Source organism: Triturus cristatus, chromosome 3_1 (assembly GCF_964204655.1).
Source record: "Triturus cristatus chromosome 3_1, aTriCri1.1, whole genome shotgun sequence".
Classification (NCBI taxonomy): domain Eukaryota; kingdom Metazoa; phylum Chordata; class Amphibia; order Caudata; family Salamandridae; genus Triturus; species Triturus cristatus.
Genome location: NC_140583.1, coordinates 24,186,643 through 24,202,646, shown reverse-complemented (window position 1 = coordinate 24,202,646; position 16,004 = coordinate 24,186,643). Strand labels below are relative to the sequence as shown.

Sequence of the window (16,004 nt, the reverse complement as noted above, 5' to 3'; positions counted from 1 at the left end):
TGAGTGATGCCACTGATCATGGGTTGGAATCTGCTGAAGGTACAGGGGTTCCACCAAGAGATGTCACAGGGGAACCCTGACTGTGGGCTGGAGTTGGAGAGGAATTCACCTCAAAGGGCTGCAGGAGCAAAAGGGTTTATTCTGCGGCTTTTGCTGCAAAACCTGGAGCAGCAAATAGACCTATTTTGCCGAGCCGGCTGCAAGGGTGGAAAGAGAATCTTTCGAATGCAGTACTTACCACAGGGGCAGATGGGCTACATACTGTAAAAGGCACTTCTTTTACTCACCCAGGTTGTACTTGTGCTGTACTTCTTTAACAATCTGTGTATTTGCAGATCTCCGAAAGATTCCTTCTGTTGAGAGGGCTGAGTGAGAAAAAGATGGAGAGGTTTACATTTGATTCAACTGATACAATTCATTTCACTTTTGTAAGGCGCTCGAACCATAACACATTCTAATCTGAAAAGTCGCTTAAATAAAGCAGATTTTACTGTCTCCTGCATGGAACAAATGGAAAGAAAGGGATAAGATGTGTTTTAGGACCAGGTGCAACCTAGGGCCAGTGAGGTGTTGGCCTAGAGGTGTTTACTTTCTGCCCCATCCCTTGTCTACCTCAGCGCTGCAGCCAGAAAACGCTTCAGTCATATGTGTGATGTCATGAATAGGAGGGAAGAACGCAACACTGTGAGCCAATCACAATCTGACATGGTACACGCTCTCTGTAACAGACTTTGCTAATGAGGACCACTCAAAGCTTTGAGGGTGGCATGTTGCGAAGAGCAGCACGTTTCATTGGCAATGGGACCAGAGGCGTGTCCACGGACTCCTGTCACACGCATACAACACTGCGCAGCAAGACAACCACTCACGAAGGATAAACGGCAGCTGCACAGCAGGAATAGGATGCGTTCCCTTCAGAAGAACTGCTCCAAGCAGAAGAAATGCTCTTTTTAGGCATTTCAAAACTGTGAAAGGCGCCTGTGTTTCAGAGTCTTGCAGGTGCCAAGCTTCCTCTAGTCCAAGTGCCTCCTACACAAGTTTTAAAGCCAAGCCACAGGAGTTGTGATGCCACAGAGAGCAAGGCGGGCGCTGTGGGTTGTGCGTTAAGGAGATCAAGGGCTTCTTTACTGTATTCGCCTGGAAGGCATTTTTTTTGTATTTTTTTATTTATATAATAATTTTATTATTAATTGAACATTCATCACTTGTATAGTCAGTTATATACATTTCTGTACAGAATTGAAAATAAAGAAGGCCATGTACAATATTGCGATCAAACATTACGGTTCCGTAGTTCCCCTTTTTGACATTTCCAGTTCTATTGTTGGTGAGATGCACAGTTCTCCCCGATATGCGTTCCAGGTGCCCCACTTTTTGTCCCACTTTTTAGGCCAGCCTCTAGATTTGTAAACCTCCTTTTCGGCTACCATGCATTTGTCCATTTCCGCCACTCATCCTATTATCAGTGGGCGATCAACTGCCCCCCATTTTGCCTGGAAGGCATTTTGACTGCTTGCATGTCCTTGGGCTCCTTCCCTGCCCCAGAGACGCGCCATCCTTCCCGCCGGGGGCGCTCCATCCTTCCCGCCGGGGGCGCTCCATCCTTCCCCCACCAGGGGGGCGCTCCATCCTTCCCCCACCAGGAGGGCGCTCCATCCTTCCCCCACCAGGAGGGCGCTCCATCCTTCCCCCACCAGGGGGGCGCTCCATCCTTCCCCCACCAGAGGGCGGCACTCCCTCCAGAATAAAGAGCAGATCTATTTGAAGGACGTCTTTACTGGAGTGAAAGGCAGGTCACTAGTAAGTCGGCTGCAGAGACCTCTACTACCCCTTGAAAAGGTCAGATGTTGGTGCCTGACTGTTTAGGCAGTGTTGTTTATTTCCGATGCTGCAGGAGCTTGGGGTGCGGGATGGTTGGGGGGGTGGGGGGGAGGGGGAAGACACTTGCGTGTTACCCATTTGAAGGTGTCTCAGACAAAGTTGGCAGATATAAAGATTTTCAGGGCAAGGGGAGGGGCAAACAATTTGTATTAAATATAAAGGGCCCGCAGGGTGCCTGGCTTTCCGCTCCTGGACCCGCTCTTATAAATTTAGGACTGCGACGAAGAGTAGAAAAATCAATGCTTCTTGTAGTATCATATATCTTTTATGGATGATATAGCCGCTTCCAGAAACAAATGACATCAGATTATGTTGCAGTGGTAGAAGGCCCCTAGATTACAGTCCTGTTCTTCTATATCTTTTTTTTAGATGTTCTTTTTTTTAGGTAGATTTATCACGAACTGAAGTTGTTTCAGTAGCAGCCGGGGGCCAAGTCTCTTTTTCTCCTTTCCAGATTCGTGGTTATTGCTTGGTGGTGGAACAACCTACATGTCGGAGATCTCTTACAGCACGCACTTGCAGGAAAATATTTCTTTTAGCAAAAACACTTGTATGTGCCGTGGGGGCGTGGTCCCAGGCTTGATGGTTGAAGCTCTTCCAGCTGGGAGTCCAGTCCGTAGGCTGGTAGCTAAAGGCTCTTCCGGCAATGGTGGCCTCCTAGTGAGGGGCTCTGCCTCCAATGTAGGGGACCACAGTCACATTCAGCATTGGCTCTCTTCCTTTGGCTAGCACATGGACCAGTCTTCTTCAGACAAACTTTAGGGCTACACCACCAGAACACAGGCCAGTCTCAACCCAACGAGGGATTTAAAGCATTGAGATAAAGTTCATGAAGGAAAGATGCAGAGGTTTGAAACGATTCACTGAAGGTGTGGCAGATGAATGCAATAAAAAAAAACATGAAATATGGGCTCTATGTTTAAAATAAAAAGATAACAATTCTAGGAAATCTATCCCACAAAAGGGCAACGCTCAACTGCTTTGTCAAAAACAACGGGAACTAACATTTGTAAGTTGGGGACGGTAAGTGGGGGCTACTGGGCAACAGTAAATCAAGAGACACGGACACAGGGCTTGGCACAGCGGGGAAGACAGGCATACAGGGCAGTAAAAACACTTAAAAAACAAAACATGCTTGGAGAAGACTGATCGTGCAGCTAAAATCAGCAGCAATCTAGAAAGAAGGGAGCAGAGCATGGCACCTACATTTGCAGGAATGGACTCCACCAAGCATTTATTCTCTGTTCAGCAATCCAATGTCTCACCTTAGCCCTTCTGTGGCTCAGAATGGGAGACAGAAGTCTGGCTTACCGCCTCTCTTTCACTATATAATAGGGAGTTGTGTCAGCCCCCAGCCAGAGCCAGCTGCCTGCTTCAAAGCTCTGGAGAGGGCACCTATGGGGTCTGGTGAGATAGATGCGATCACGTGCCTTACACTATGCTTTGATTCGTAATCATTTCTGTCAATAATGCTTCTCCGGGAGCTTTGCTGGGATTTCTCTGCCCATGAGAAGAGGGTTTCCTGTGTATACATCTTTGTAATTTCACGGAAGTAGCCTCTGTTCTTGTCTGTAGATATCGTACTGTCACTGCACCTCTTATTTCCTGAGTGAGGTTTGTTTTGTTGGGCACAGGAGAGCGCTATCTATAGTTGTTCGGACCGATGAGCAGGGAGTCTATGGTCCGTCAGTATATGATGAGCGCTCTTAGAGGTTTGTAGTTTGCACTCCAGTCTGGTATTCTGCACCCCTCAAGCCTCTCGCACGTACTCTGCAGCACTCTAGTTTGTAGCACTGCCCAAACCGTATCTCTCAGTGGGCTGTACAGCACCCCATGACATACTGTTTATGGAGTTCCCCCAAGGTGATGGTGTACCAGGGGGATGCTGGTACTACTGCTTATGATTCTGGTGAATATAGTGTAGGATGGTTTATGTGATGGAGAGGGACCCTGGTTAGGAGAACAGACTGCACCGTTAAGAAGGAGCAGAAAAGTAAAGATAATGCCTGGGCGGTGAACTCTGCTCCGTTCGTGGGGTTTGCAGAGTTTCCTGCACTCTGCGCAGCTCGCGGAGTGCAGAAAACACCGCTTCGCTTAGTGCAGCTGAGTTTTTTTCAGTGCTCACGAACGGTAAGTTTGCAAGCTGCAGCGCGCGTAGAATTTCTACATGAGTGGCAAGAAGACCTGCGAGAACGGCAGTTCGCACTGTACTCCACACCTGGCAGAACTTCGCGGAGTTTTTGGTCACTTCGCAGAGTTCTGCGTAGCAAAACTCCGCGAACTACGCCCAGGCCTGGTACAGATCCTGTGCTGCTGACCAGACACCATGCTGCCATCACGGTTACTCACAACATATCCTGGGTTGTCAGAGTGGACGCCACCATACGTACAAATGACCAACATGCTTTCCTCATTGGTACCAAGGGGCATATCAAATGTTACACAAAACCCAGAAACACAGGGATCACCCCAGTGGGCTATCACGACTGCCAAGCTCACTTGGCGAAAAAGGGACAGTGCTGTTCACCTGTATCAGGGCAGAGCAGCACAGCTTCCCATAGCTATGCAGAGAATTTCCTTCCCAACACTCTTACCCACAAGTAGCACAAGTAGCACTGTACACAACGCTTGCCCATGGGTGGTCAGTATTCTTGCCCATAGAAGCGCATGAGAGTTCGGTACCCACCATGCTCCTGCAGGAAGGCAATTGTTTCCCTGACAACCAGTGGCACCTTCTCCTTATTGGCACTCTTCTCTCGGAGCCTGTGGGCATAGAAGGGAAGTCATTCAGCACAGGGCTGCAGTCAAGCGGAACAGTGCAGGAGGAAAGCCTTTGGGGATACAGTGATAGGAAGAGTTGCAGGGCAGGTAACAGAAATAAAACATGACCGGATGAGAGCTTAGAGGGCGTTGAATGTGGGCAGAGGGAATCCGCTGGAAGTGCAGAGCAAGAGCAGCTGCAGCAAAGCAGGCAAAAGAAGTAGAAGAAGAGGGGTGATAGAAGGGAGCGGAGGTGGAGGTGGTCAAGAGTAAGATTGCAGTGCAGGGTAATACTGAAACGGCAGAGACCTCCAAAGAGGGCAGAAGTGCAGTGTGAAGGAGGACAAGAGGGGCAAGTGGACTGACAGTAAGATGGTAGTGCCATCCCAGGAGACCAAAGCTATACGGAGGGCAGCAGAGGGTATGAATGCAGGTGAATGGGTAGAAAGTAGAGGACAGAAGGGAGGCTAGAGAAAGGGAAAAGGGAGATGGAGGGCCGGATGAGAAAGGAAGGAGTGAGTTGAAAGTGGGGCACGGGAGAAAGGCAAGGAAGAGGTGAGAAAAGGGGGGGCAACAACGGCATAAGAAGGGCAAAGGGAGGGCAGAATACAACTTGGAGAGAATTACTCACTGCTGCAGAGATACTCCGAACTGCTGATTTGGCAGAGGCGGTCGAGGGGGTATGGGCTTTGGGGACACAGGTGGGGCCTTCAGCGACGATCGCAGATACTCATCGTACCTGGAGGGGGAGAAATCGTTTCATAAATCTGCCTCTCTGTGAGCCAAATGGAACCCGCCCTTCACAGGCTCAAAACAATGAGAATCTCTCGGTGGAAGACACCGCTGCAGTGCCAGCCTCGAAATGCCAACTTCAGCAGATAAAAACACTGCACAGAGATCACCGAGCCTGAGGACGTGGGATTCGGATCTACAGTTTATGCCAACACTCGCACCCTCCTACCAGGGTCATTCCAATGCTGCTGCTTCGTTCCCCATACTCTGCTCCCTGCACGAGCCTGTGATGTGTCATTTCCAAGTCCCACTGAAACTCTACGTCATTCAAGAAGATACCATACTTGGGCCCTCTTTCACACCAGTGTTCCCTGTATGATCATCTCCCTTACCCTACAACACCCTTGCAGGGCTGACCATGGTGCACAAGGACCCTCAGTGCAAATAATGTCTTCTGTAAACCATGATGGACCCACGGTCCGCCAGATATGAAGAAGGCAGACAGAAACAAATACCACCGCACAAACCTTCCAATCTTCACTATTAATAGCTACCTAGGAGCCGTTTAATTAACCCCTTCGCTGCCAGGCCTTTTCCCCCTCCTGTGCCACGCCTTTTTTTGGCTATTTGGGGTAGTGCGCGCTGAGGCCCCTGTAACATTTTGACCACATAAGGTATATCACGCCAAATTTGCGTCCTTTTCTTCCAACATCATGGGGATTCTAAAAGGTACTCAGAGTTTGTGGATTCCCCTCGAGGGGTCACAGAAATGAGCCAAAATACAGCAACATATTGTTTTTTGGGGGAAAAATGGGAAAAGCAGGCTGCAAATGAAAGCATCTGGGTTTTTCCCTCCAAATGTTATCAAAAAAGGGTTTGTGGGGTTAAAATCACAATTTTCCCAGCTTTTAGGGGATACCAGACTTTTGTCAGAAACCCAACATTTTTTTACACAGTTTTGGCATTTTTCTGGGACATAGCCTATTTTTGCTATTTTTTGTGCTTTCAACCTCCTTCCAGTTAATGGTAGAAGTGGGTACAAAAGCAATAATGGATCCTGGAAAGCTATACATTTTAGAGAAGTAGACACAATTCTGAATTCAGCAAGGGGTCATTTGTGCAGATCCATCAATGTTTCTTTATAGAAACTAACAGTTAAATATAGGATAAATTGAAAATCAGTTGAAAAAACCCAGCCTTTTTCTGTCAACGTTTTCACCTGTAACTTCTTCTAATTATGACAGCTCTTTGAAAGCAATGTACCGTTACATCCGCTGAACATTACTGGTTGTGGGGATATATAGGACTTGTAGGTTCACCAAGAACCCGACGAACCCAGAGCCAAAAACGGAGCAGCAACTTGCAATGGTTTTTTATTGTGTACCGGGTATATAGTAATTATTCTGTAAAAATGCATACATGGAAAAAAATCGGTATGAAAGACACCTATATATTTCTGAAATGGGAACAAAATATAGAGTTTAGAAACAGTAGATATTTGCACATCTCCGAAATTGGGAATACTCATACTAGCATGAGAATTATCAGTCATTTTTTAAAATGACTTATTTTTTTACATAATGTCTTTCATTTGGAAGGCAGAAATGCATTGAAAGTCAATAGGTAATAACAGTTCCTTTACAAATCTGAATTACCCTAAGTCTCACGATAAAAATGGTACCTCACTTGTATGGGCAGGCATAGTGCCCACGACAGAAAATAGCTCAAAACCCAACGTGAACACACCACATTTTCACAATGCAAAATTACCATTTTTTTTAGCAAAGTGCCTAGCTGTATATTTTTAACCCTAGCTCTGCCGGCACCTAGGGAAACCTAGCAAACCTATAGATTTTTGAAAACTAGACACCCAGGGAAATCCAGGATGGGGTGACTTGACTGCCTCTCACCAGGTTCTATTACCCAGAATCTCTTGCAAACCAAAACTTTTGTAAAAAAAAAAAAAAAAAAAACATTTTCCTCACATTTCTGTGGTGTAAAGTTCTGGAATTTGTGTGGATCCACAAATTTCCACCCACCCCGCGTTCCCCAAAGTCTTTCCGAGAAATATGGTACCTCACTTGTGTGGGTCAGCCTAGTGGCCGCGACAGGAAACTGTGCAAAACGCAACGTGGACACACCTCAATTTCGCAGTGAAAAATGACCCTTTTTTGGCAAAGTGCCTAGCTGTAGTTTTTGAACCATAGCTCTGCCGGCACCTAGGGAAACCTAGCAAACCTATACATTTTTGAAAACTAGACACCCAGGGGAATCCAGGATGGGTTGACTTGACTGCCTCCCGCAAGGTTCTGTTACCCAAAATATCTTGCACACCTAAAAAATTGCCAAAAAAAACCACATTATCCCCACATTTCTGTGGTGAATAGTTCTGGAATCTGTGTGGATCCTCAAATTTCCACCCACCCGCATCCCCCAAAGTCTTCCGAGAAAAATGGTAGCTCACTTGTGTGGGTCGGCCTAGTGTCCGCAACAGGAAACGGCGCAAAACGCATCATGGACACACCTCAATTTCGCAGCAAAAATGAAAAATTTTTGGCAAAGTGTCTAGCTATAGTTTTTGAACCCTAGCTCTGCCGGCACATAGGGAAACCTACCAAACCCACACATTTCTGAAAACTAGACACCCGGGGGATTCCAGGGAGGTATGGCTTGTGTGGATCCCCCAAAGTTTCCTTAACCAGAATGCCCTGCAAACCTCAAAGTTAGCTAAAAAAAAAATCACCTTTTTCACACATTTTTGTGTGGGAAAGTTGTGGCATCACCGGGGTGACACACATTTACTACCACCCAGCGTTCCCCCGGGTCTCCCTATAAAAACGGTGCCTCACTCGTGTGGGAGGCCCAAGTACCCGCGACAGGCAAGAGCCCAAAACGTGGTGAGGCGACATGAAAATTGCCTATCTCAAAACGACCCGGTTTTGCAAGGGGGGGGTCACTTGGTTTTTTGGCCCGGTGCTCGGCGGCAACCTAGGGAAATGTACCAAACTCACACATTTCTGAAAACTAGACACTCGGGGGATTCCAGGGAGGCATGGCTTGCGTGGATCCCCCAACGTTTCCTTACTCAGAATGCCATGCAAACCTCAAATTTAGCTGGAAAAAAAAAAAAATCACCTTTTTCACACATTTTTGTGTGGGAAAGTTGTGGCATCACTGGGCTGACACAAATTTCCTACCACCCAGCGTTCCCCTGGATCTCCCGAGTTTCTTGTTATAAGTACAGACACATGGGTAAGAAGGAACGGCTAAAATTATAATATCTTTAAAGTGGGAGAATCAGATATTATAGTACGTTTGAAAAGTCACTCTGGCCTGTCCTTGAACAATCAGAAAATAACATCTCACCACAACATTATCACCTAAAGCTTTGAAGAAAATGTAACATGTGCTCCTAAGAGAGAGCTGAGAAGTTGCAGGAATCCCCATCTCTTACTGCAGCTCCCTTCTGATGGTACAGCTAGGAGCACTAGAAGCAAACTACGCGATCTGCTGAGTTCAGCAACTAGCAACCCGCTAATTTACCCCAGAAGCTTACATTTCCAGAAGCTACTTGGTCTACCAGTTTTTGCCCTATAAATTCACTGTAACACTATGATACAATACAAATCTATTTTTGTAAAAGCACCTTTTTATTTGAAAAATCATTTTGTACCATATAAACCAGCACGCTACGGTCGCCTGGGAAAATAACTTATCATTCACAAAAAGAATGAAAAAGCAGGCCGGTGGCGGAGCTTCCCAACACCTGCCTGTGTCTGTGGAACGCTCCAAGAGATGGTTCTAGAAATACTGACCAGCTCTGGTCATTCAAAAAGGTGTTGAAAACCTCTTCTACTGCACAGAGGGCACCGCACATTGCAGCATACCTTGGTTGTCTCTTTTGATCTAGCTAATGCTCGTTTTTTCCTGGAAGTTCTCCCGTTTGACTATCTTTGCTGCCTGTATCACCCTCCCTATGACCCTTCCACGGAGCCCATTCTCAGATGTACTGCACTGTCCATGACCTGCCCAGACGGCCCATTCTTGCCTGCATCACCCTCTCTATGACGCTTCCACTGAAACCATTCTCGAATGTATTGTACTGTCCATGACCGGCCCAAAGGGCCCTTTACTGCCTGTATTACCCTCTCTATAACCCTTCTGCTGAGCCCATTCTCGAATGTACTGCATTGTTCATGACCGGCTTAAAGGGCCCTTGGTTGTCTGCATCACTCTCTCTATGACCCTTCTGCTGAGCCCATTCTAAGATGTATTGCATTGCCCATGACCAGTGCAGAGGGCACTTTACTGCCTGCATTACCCTCTATGACCCTTCCATGGAGCCCATTCTCAGATGTACTGCACTGTCCATGAACATCCCAGAGGGCCCTTTACTGCCTGTATGACCCTTCTGCTGAGCCCATTCTCGAATGTATTGCACTGTCCATGACCGGCCCAGTGGGTCCATTCTTGCCTAATTCACCCTTTCTCTGACCCTTACGCTGAGCTCATTCTCGAATGTATTGCATTACCCATGACCAGTGCAGAGGATCTATTCTTGCCTGCATCACCCTCTCTATGACGCTTCCGCAGAGCCTATTCTCAGACGATTGCACTGTCAACGACTGGCCCAGAGGGCCCATTCTAGCCTGCATTACCCTCTCTATGACCCTTAGGCTGAGCCTATTCTCAGACGATTGGACTGTCCACGACTGGTCCAGAGGGCCCATTCTAGCCTGCATCACCCTCTCTATGATCCTTCCGCTGAGCCCATTCTCAGACGATTGCAATGTACACGACTAGCACAGAGGGCCCATTCTAGCCTGCATCACCCTCTCTATGACCCTTCCACTGAACCCATTCTCAGACGACTACACTGTACACGACCAGCACAGAAGGCCCATTTTAGCCTGTATCACCCTCTCTATGACCCTTCCGCTGAGCCCATTCTCAGACGATTGCACTGTCCACGACCATCCCAGAGGGTCCATTCTTGCCTGCATCATCCTCTCTATGACCCTTCCATGGAGCCCATTTTCAAATGTATTACACGGTCCATGACCGGCCCAGAGGGATCATTCTTGCCTGTATTACCCGCTCTATGACCCTTCCGCAGAGCCCATTCTCAGATGTATTACACTGTCCATGACCAGCCCAGAGGGCCCTTTACTGCCTGTATTACCCTCTCTATGACCCTTCCGATGGGCCCATTCTCAGACGATTGCACTGTCCACGACTGGCCCAGAGGGCCCATTCTAGTCTGCATCACCCTCTCTATGACCCTTCCGCTGAGCCTATTCTCCGATGTATTGCACTGTCCACGACCAGCCCAGAGGGCCCTTAACTGCCTGTATCACCCTCTCTATGACCCTTCCGCGGAGATCATTCTCAGATGTACTGCCTTGTCCATAACCAGCCCGGAGGGACCAATGCTTCCTGTATCATGCTCGCCGTAGATAGCTCATCCAGTGAATGGACTCTCTATAAACCGCCCAGCAAGGCAACGGACGCCTGCTCCGCACTCGTTACGAATCTACTAGTGGGGGGCCTTATCGCCTTTTTAACACCTGGCCCAATCACACTAGCTCTTACTTCAGCACTTGTGACGGGATGCCCAGCTGCTCCAGCTTCAGGTGCTCCTCCAGCTCCATCAGGTAGTTCATATAGAAAATCTTACGGCCAAACTTAAAGCTGGAAATCAAAAGACAGGAGTCAGGTGATGAAGCTGCAGAGGATTAGAGTCCACACAGAGCGCCATAGAGGGCAATCAGAGGTAAATGCAGAGTCCACACAGAGCAGCATAGAGGGCAATCAGAGGTAAATGCAGAGTCCACACAGAGCAGCATAGAGGGCAATCAGAGGTAAATGCAGAGTCCACACAGAGCAGCATATAAGGTGATCAGAAGTAAACAAACCAGGTAACCTCTGCTCATACAATAAGGGGCACTCACTTTGGCAATAATCCCTTCATTTTCTTTAATTATAATTTAAATCTAATGAATTAAAACATGATATTAAATTTTCCATGCAAATTCAATTTAACTTGAGTTTCTTCTAAGAAAGAGGTAATGGAGACCTGTTTACAGTACGGATAGAGGCAATGGCGACCTGTTTACAGTACAGATAGAGGCAAAGGCGACCTGTTTACATTACGGACAGAGGTAATGGATATCGGATTACAGTACGGACAGAGGTAATGGAGACCTGTTTACAGTACGGATAGAGGCAATGGCGACCTGTTTACATTACGGATAGAGGCAATGGAGATCGGATTACAGTACGGATAGAGGTAATGGAGATCTGATTACAGTACGGACAGAGGTAATGGAGATCTGATTACAGTACGGACAGAGGTAATGGAGATCTGATTACAGTACGGACAGAGGTAATGGAGATCTGATTACAGTACGGACAGAGGTAATGGAGATCTGATTACAGTACGGACAGAGGAAATGGAGATCTGATTACAGTACGGACAGAGGAAATGGAGATCTGATTACAGTACGGACAGAGGAAATGGAGATCTGATTACAGTACGGACAGAGGAAATGGAGATCTGATTATAGTACGGACAGATGTTGAATATGCTACTTACCAGTATGCATCTGTTCTTGGCATGTAGGGCTGCTGACATTCATATCTGTGCATAGATCGCCGCCTAGTGTTGGGTCCGGATGATTGCACATTGTTGTCCTGGAAGAGTCTTCGAAGTATCACGAGATAGGTGGCTCCTCCCCTGGACTACAGTGCGCATGGGCATCCTCTCCATCCTTAGATTGTTTTTCGCCATTGTGGCAGTGATGGAGTAGATACAGTAAGTGATGACCATGCTATACAGTAATTCTGAGTGCTGCAGCCGCTACAGGCGCCGGGGAGGAGGGTGGGCGATATGAATGTCAGCAGCCCTACATGCCAAGAACAGATGCATACTGGTAAGTAGCATATTCAGTTCGAGGCATGTGGGCTGCTGAATACATATCTGTGCATAGATTACATAGCAGTCCTTCCATTAGCGGCGGCTGCCCGTGCCAGCTGCAGCAGTCTGAAAAAGGGTTTTGAGAACAGCCTGTCCTACAGCTGCCTGCTGTTTGGAATGTACATCTACACAGTAGTGTTTTGTAAATGTATGTATAGTGGACCATGTGGCCGCTCTACATATTTCCTCTAAAGGAATATTTCCTAGGAAAGCCATGGAAGCCCCTAACTTTCGTGTTGAGTGGGCTCTGGGGGGAATCGTTAATGTGCGTTTAGCTTTTTCATAGCAAATTTGAATACATTTAACGATCCATCTGGCTATCCCTGCTTTGGAAATGGCGCTGCCCTTGTGTTGTGGAGAAAAGGCAACGAACAGTTGTTTTGTGTTCCTAAAATCCTTTGTTCTGTCTATATAGTACATGAGGGCCCTCTTTACATCTAGTGTATGGAGCATTCTCTCCGCGACATTTTGTGGATTTGAAAAGAAAACAGGCAGTTCAATAGTTTGATTCATGTGGAACTGCGATATCACTTTAGGCATGAAAGTGGGGTTAGTACGTAGTACAACTCTGTTTGCGTGAACCTGTATGAATGGCTCTTGAATGGTTAGTGCCTGGAGTTCACTAACTCTTCTCAACGAAGTGATTGCCAGTAAGAAGGCTACTTTCCAGGTGAGGAATTGAATCTAACATGAATGTAGAGGTTCAAAAGGTGGACCCATTAATCTGGTGAGGACCACATTCAGGTTCCACACCGGTGCAGGTGGGTAAGTTGGAGGAATCACTCTTTTGAGTCCCTCTAAGAAGGCTTTGATGGCAGGCACCTTGAATAGAGAGAGGTGCTGCCTGTTCTGAAGATGGAGTTGTATGCCAGATTGCATCGGTATAAGTGGAACAGGTAACAGATGATGTTCTGAATGGATGCATCCAGCGGATTAATGTCATTGTTTTTACAGTAAATGACAAATCGTTTCCATTTAGCCGCATAGCAAGCTCTGGTCGTGGGTCTCCTGGCCTCCTTGATGATATTCATACATTCTGGAGGCAGGTTTAGGTAGCCAAACTCTAAGACTTCAGGAGCCAGATCGCCAGGTTCAGCTGCTGCGGATCTGGGTGCTGAATTTCGCCAAGGTTCTGTGTTAAAAGTTTGGGTGTTAGCCGCAGTCGTTGAGGCGGCACCACGGACAGTTCTAGTAACGTGGTGTACCATGGCTGGCGTGACCATATTGGAGCAACCAGGATGAGTGTCATTGAGTGTTGCCGTAGTTTGCGTGCCACTAGCGGTATTAATGGCGCTGGGGGAAAAGCGTACGCAAATCTGCCTGACCAGTTCATCCATATCGCATTGCCCTGCGACTGTGGATGCGGAAACCTGGCGGCAAAGCTTTGGCATTTTGCGTTCTCCCTTGTGGCGAATAGGTCTATCTCTGGATGACCCCACTGTTGGAAGTACGGTTGGAGTACTGATGGATGTAGCTCCCACTCGTGCATTTGGTGGCTGTGTCTGCTGAGCAGATCCGCCATCTGGTTGTCCGTGCCTGGGAGGTGTTCCGCCATGAGGAACATGTTCCTCTGAATGGCCCACTTCCACATGCTCTGAGCCAGATGAGACAACTGTGGAGAGTGTGTTCCTCCCTGCTTCTGTATGTAGTACATGGCAGTCATGTTGTCCGTCCGGATCAACACAACTTTGTTGCACAAGTGTACTTTGAATGCCTTCATAGCCAGGAAGATAGCCATCAGTTCCAGAAGGTTGATGTGCATCTTCTGTTGCTGTGTCGTCCATAGTCCCTGCACTGTGTAATTGAGTACATGAGCTCCCCATCCCTGGAGAGACGTGTCCGCCGTCAGTATTATCTGTGGAACAGGCTCTTGGAACGGTCGGCCCTTGCAAAGGTTTTGTGGATTCCACCAATGCAGAGAGTTGTATGCCCGACCGCTCACCAACACTAGGTCTTTCAACTGTCCTCGAGTCTGATTCCATTGACGTGCCAAGCACTCCTGAAGCGGGCGCATATGTAGTCTCGCGTGCGGGACTATGAAGATGCAGGAAGCCATCATGCCTATCAACTGCATGAACACTCGCGCTGGAAGGGAGTGTTGTGGTCTGAACTTTTTTATCAGCAGTTGCATGCTGTTGATTCTCGCTAAATTTGGCTGAGCTTTGGCAGCCAGAGTGTCTATAGTCGCGCCCAGGTACTGCCGTACGTGGGCGGGTTGGAGATGTGACTTTGGATAATTCAGGGAGAATCCTAGACTGTGAAGAAGGTGAATGGTGTGGGATACGTGGCTGGCACACTGCTGGGCTGACTTTGCCTGAACAAGCCAGTCGTCCAGGTAAGGGAAGACGTGAATGTGCTGTCTCCTTAAGTGTGCGGCCATTGTCGCTAGGCACTTGGTAAAGACTCTGGGTGCTGTTGTTACTCCGAAAGGGAGTACTTTGAACTGATAATGCTGATCCTGAAGAGTGAACCTGAGATATTTTTTGTGTGATGGGTGTATGGGTATGTGGAAATACGCATCCTTTAAATCTAGTGTTGCTAGGAAGTCTCCCTGACTGAGTAACGGCAGAACCTTCTGGAGGGTGAGCATATGAAAATGCTCTGACAGAATGTATTGGTTGAGAGGGCGGAGGTCTAGTATAGGTCGTAGAGACCCGTCCTTTTTGGGTATCAAGAAGTACAGAGAGTACACCCCCGACCCCCGCTGTTCCATAGGCACGAGCTCTATGGCTCCTTTTTGCAGCATACTTAGTACTTCTTGCCGCAATAATGTCATGTGCTCTACGGACATAGGACGGTGTCTTGGTGGTATGTTGGGTGGATTGGACGTTAATTCCAGACAATAACCGTACTGGACAATTTCTCTGACCCACCTGTCTGTGGTGATGGATCTCCAGACTGGCCGGAACTGTTGGAGTCTCCCCCCGACCGGTGTTATGTGGGCGGGGGGCAGCGACAAGACGTCACTGTTTGTTATTGGCGGAGGACCTGGTGTTGTGTCCTCGTCCTCTGCCTTTGGTGCTGGATCCACGATATCCACCCCTAATGTTTTTATTATAGGTACTCTGGGTACCTCCTTTACTGTACTGCTGCTGGGACCCCTGACCTTTAGCTGCTCCTCTATTCCCGGGGCGACGAAAGGAGCCACTCCGAAACTGCTGCGACTGTAGAGCCCCCATAGATTTCGCAGTTTCAGTGTCCTTTTTAATCTTTTCCAGTGTAGTGTCAACCTCGGGGCCAAATAAAAAGTCTGGGTTGACTGGTTGATTCAAGATATTATTTTGAATCTCAGGTTTGAAGCCTGATATTCTCAGCCATGCGTGCCTCCTCAACATCACACTAGTGTTGATAGCCCTAGCTGCAGTGTGAGCTGCATCTAGTGCGCATTTGATGGACGCATTTGTAATGAGTTGTCCCTCTCGGATGAGGAGCTCCGCTCCTTCTTTGTATTCATCTGGTAGGTGTTCTAGCAGTGTTTCTAGTGTGTCGTAGTGGGACCTGTCGTATCGGGCCAGGAGTGCCTGAGTGTTGGCAATGCGCCAGATGTTTGCTGCTTGTGCTGCTACCCTTTTGCCCGATGTTTCTAGCACTTTGGACTCCTTGTCTGGAGGAGGAGCATCACCTGTAGTCTGCGAGTTAGCTCTTTTGCGAGCAT

The 16,004-nt window shown here is 47.7% G+C and overlaps 1 protein-coding gene across 1 annotated transcript in view; it reads right to left on the bottom strand.

The window, feature by feature from the left end:
* The window catches only part of ARHGAP1 (Rho GTPase activating protein 1), a 246,482-nt gene that overhangs the window by 43,492 nt on the left and 186,986 nt on the right, over positions 1 to 16,004 (bottom strand). Inside the window, exons 7-10 of the mRNA XM_085646663.1 lie at positions 10,966 to 11,064; positions 5,273 to 5,380; positions 4,568 to 4,644; positions 288 to 365 (exon numbers count right to left, since the gene is read on the bottom strand). Coding sequence (XP_085502789.1) covers positions 288 to 365; positions 4,568 to 4,644; positions 5,273 to 5,380; positions 10,966 to 11,064 — 362 coding nt within the window. The remainder of the gene's footprint in view (positions 1 to 287; positions 366 to 4,567; positions 4,645 to 5,272; positions 5,381 to 10,965; positions 11,065 to 16,004) is intronic.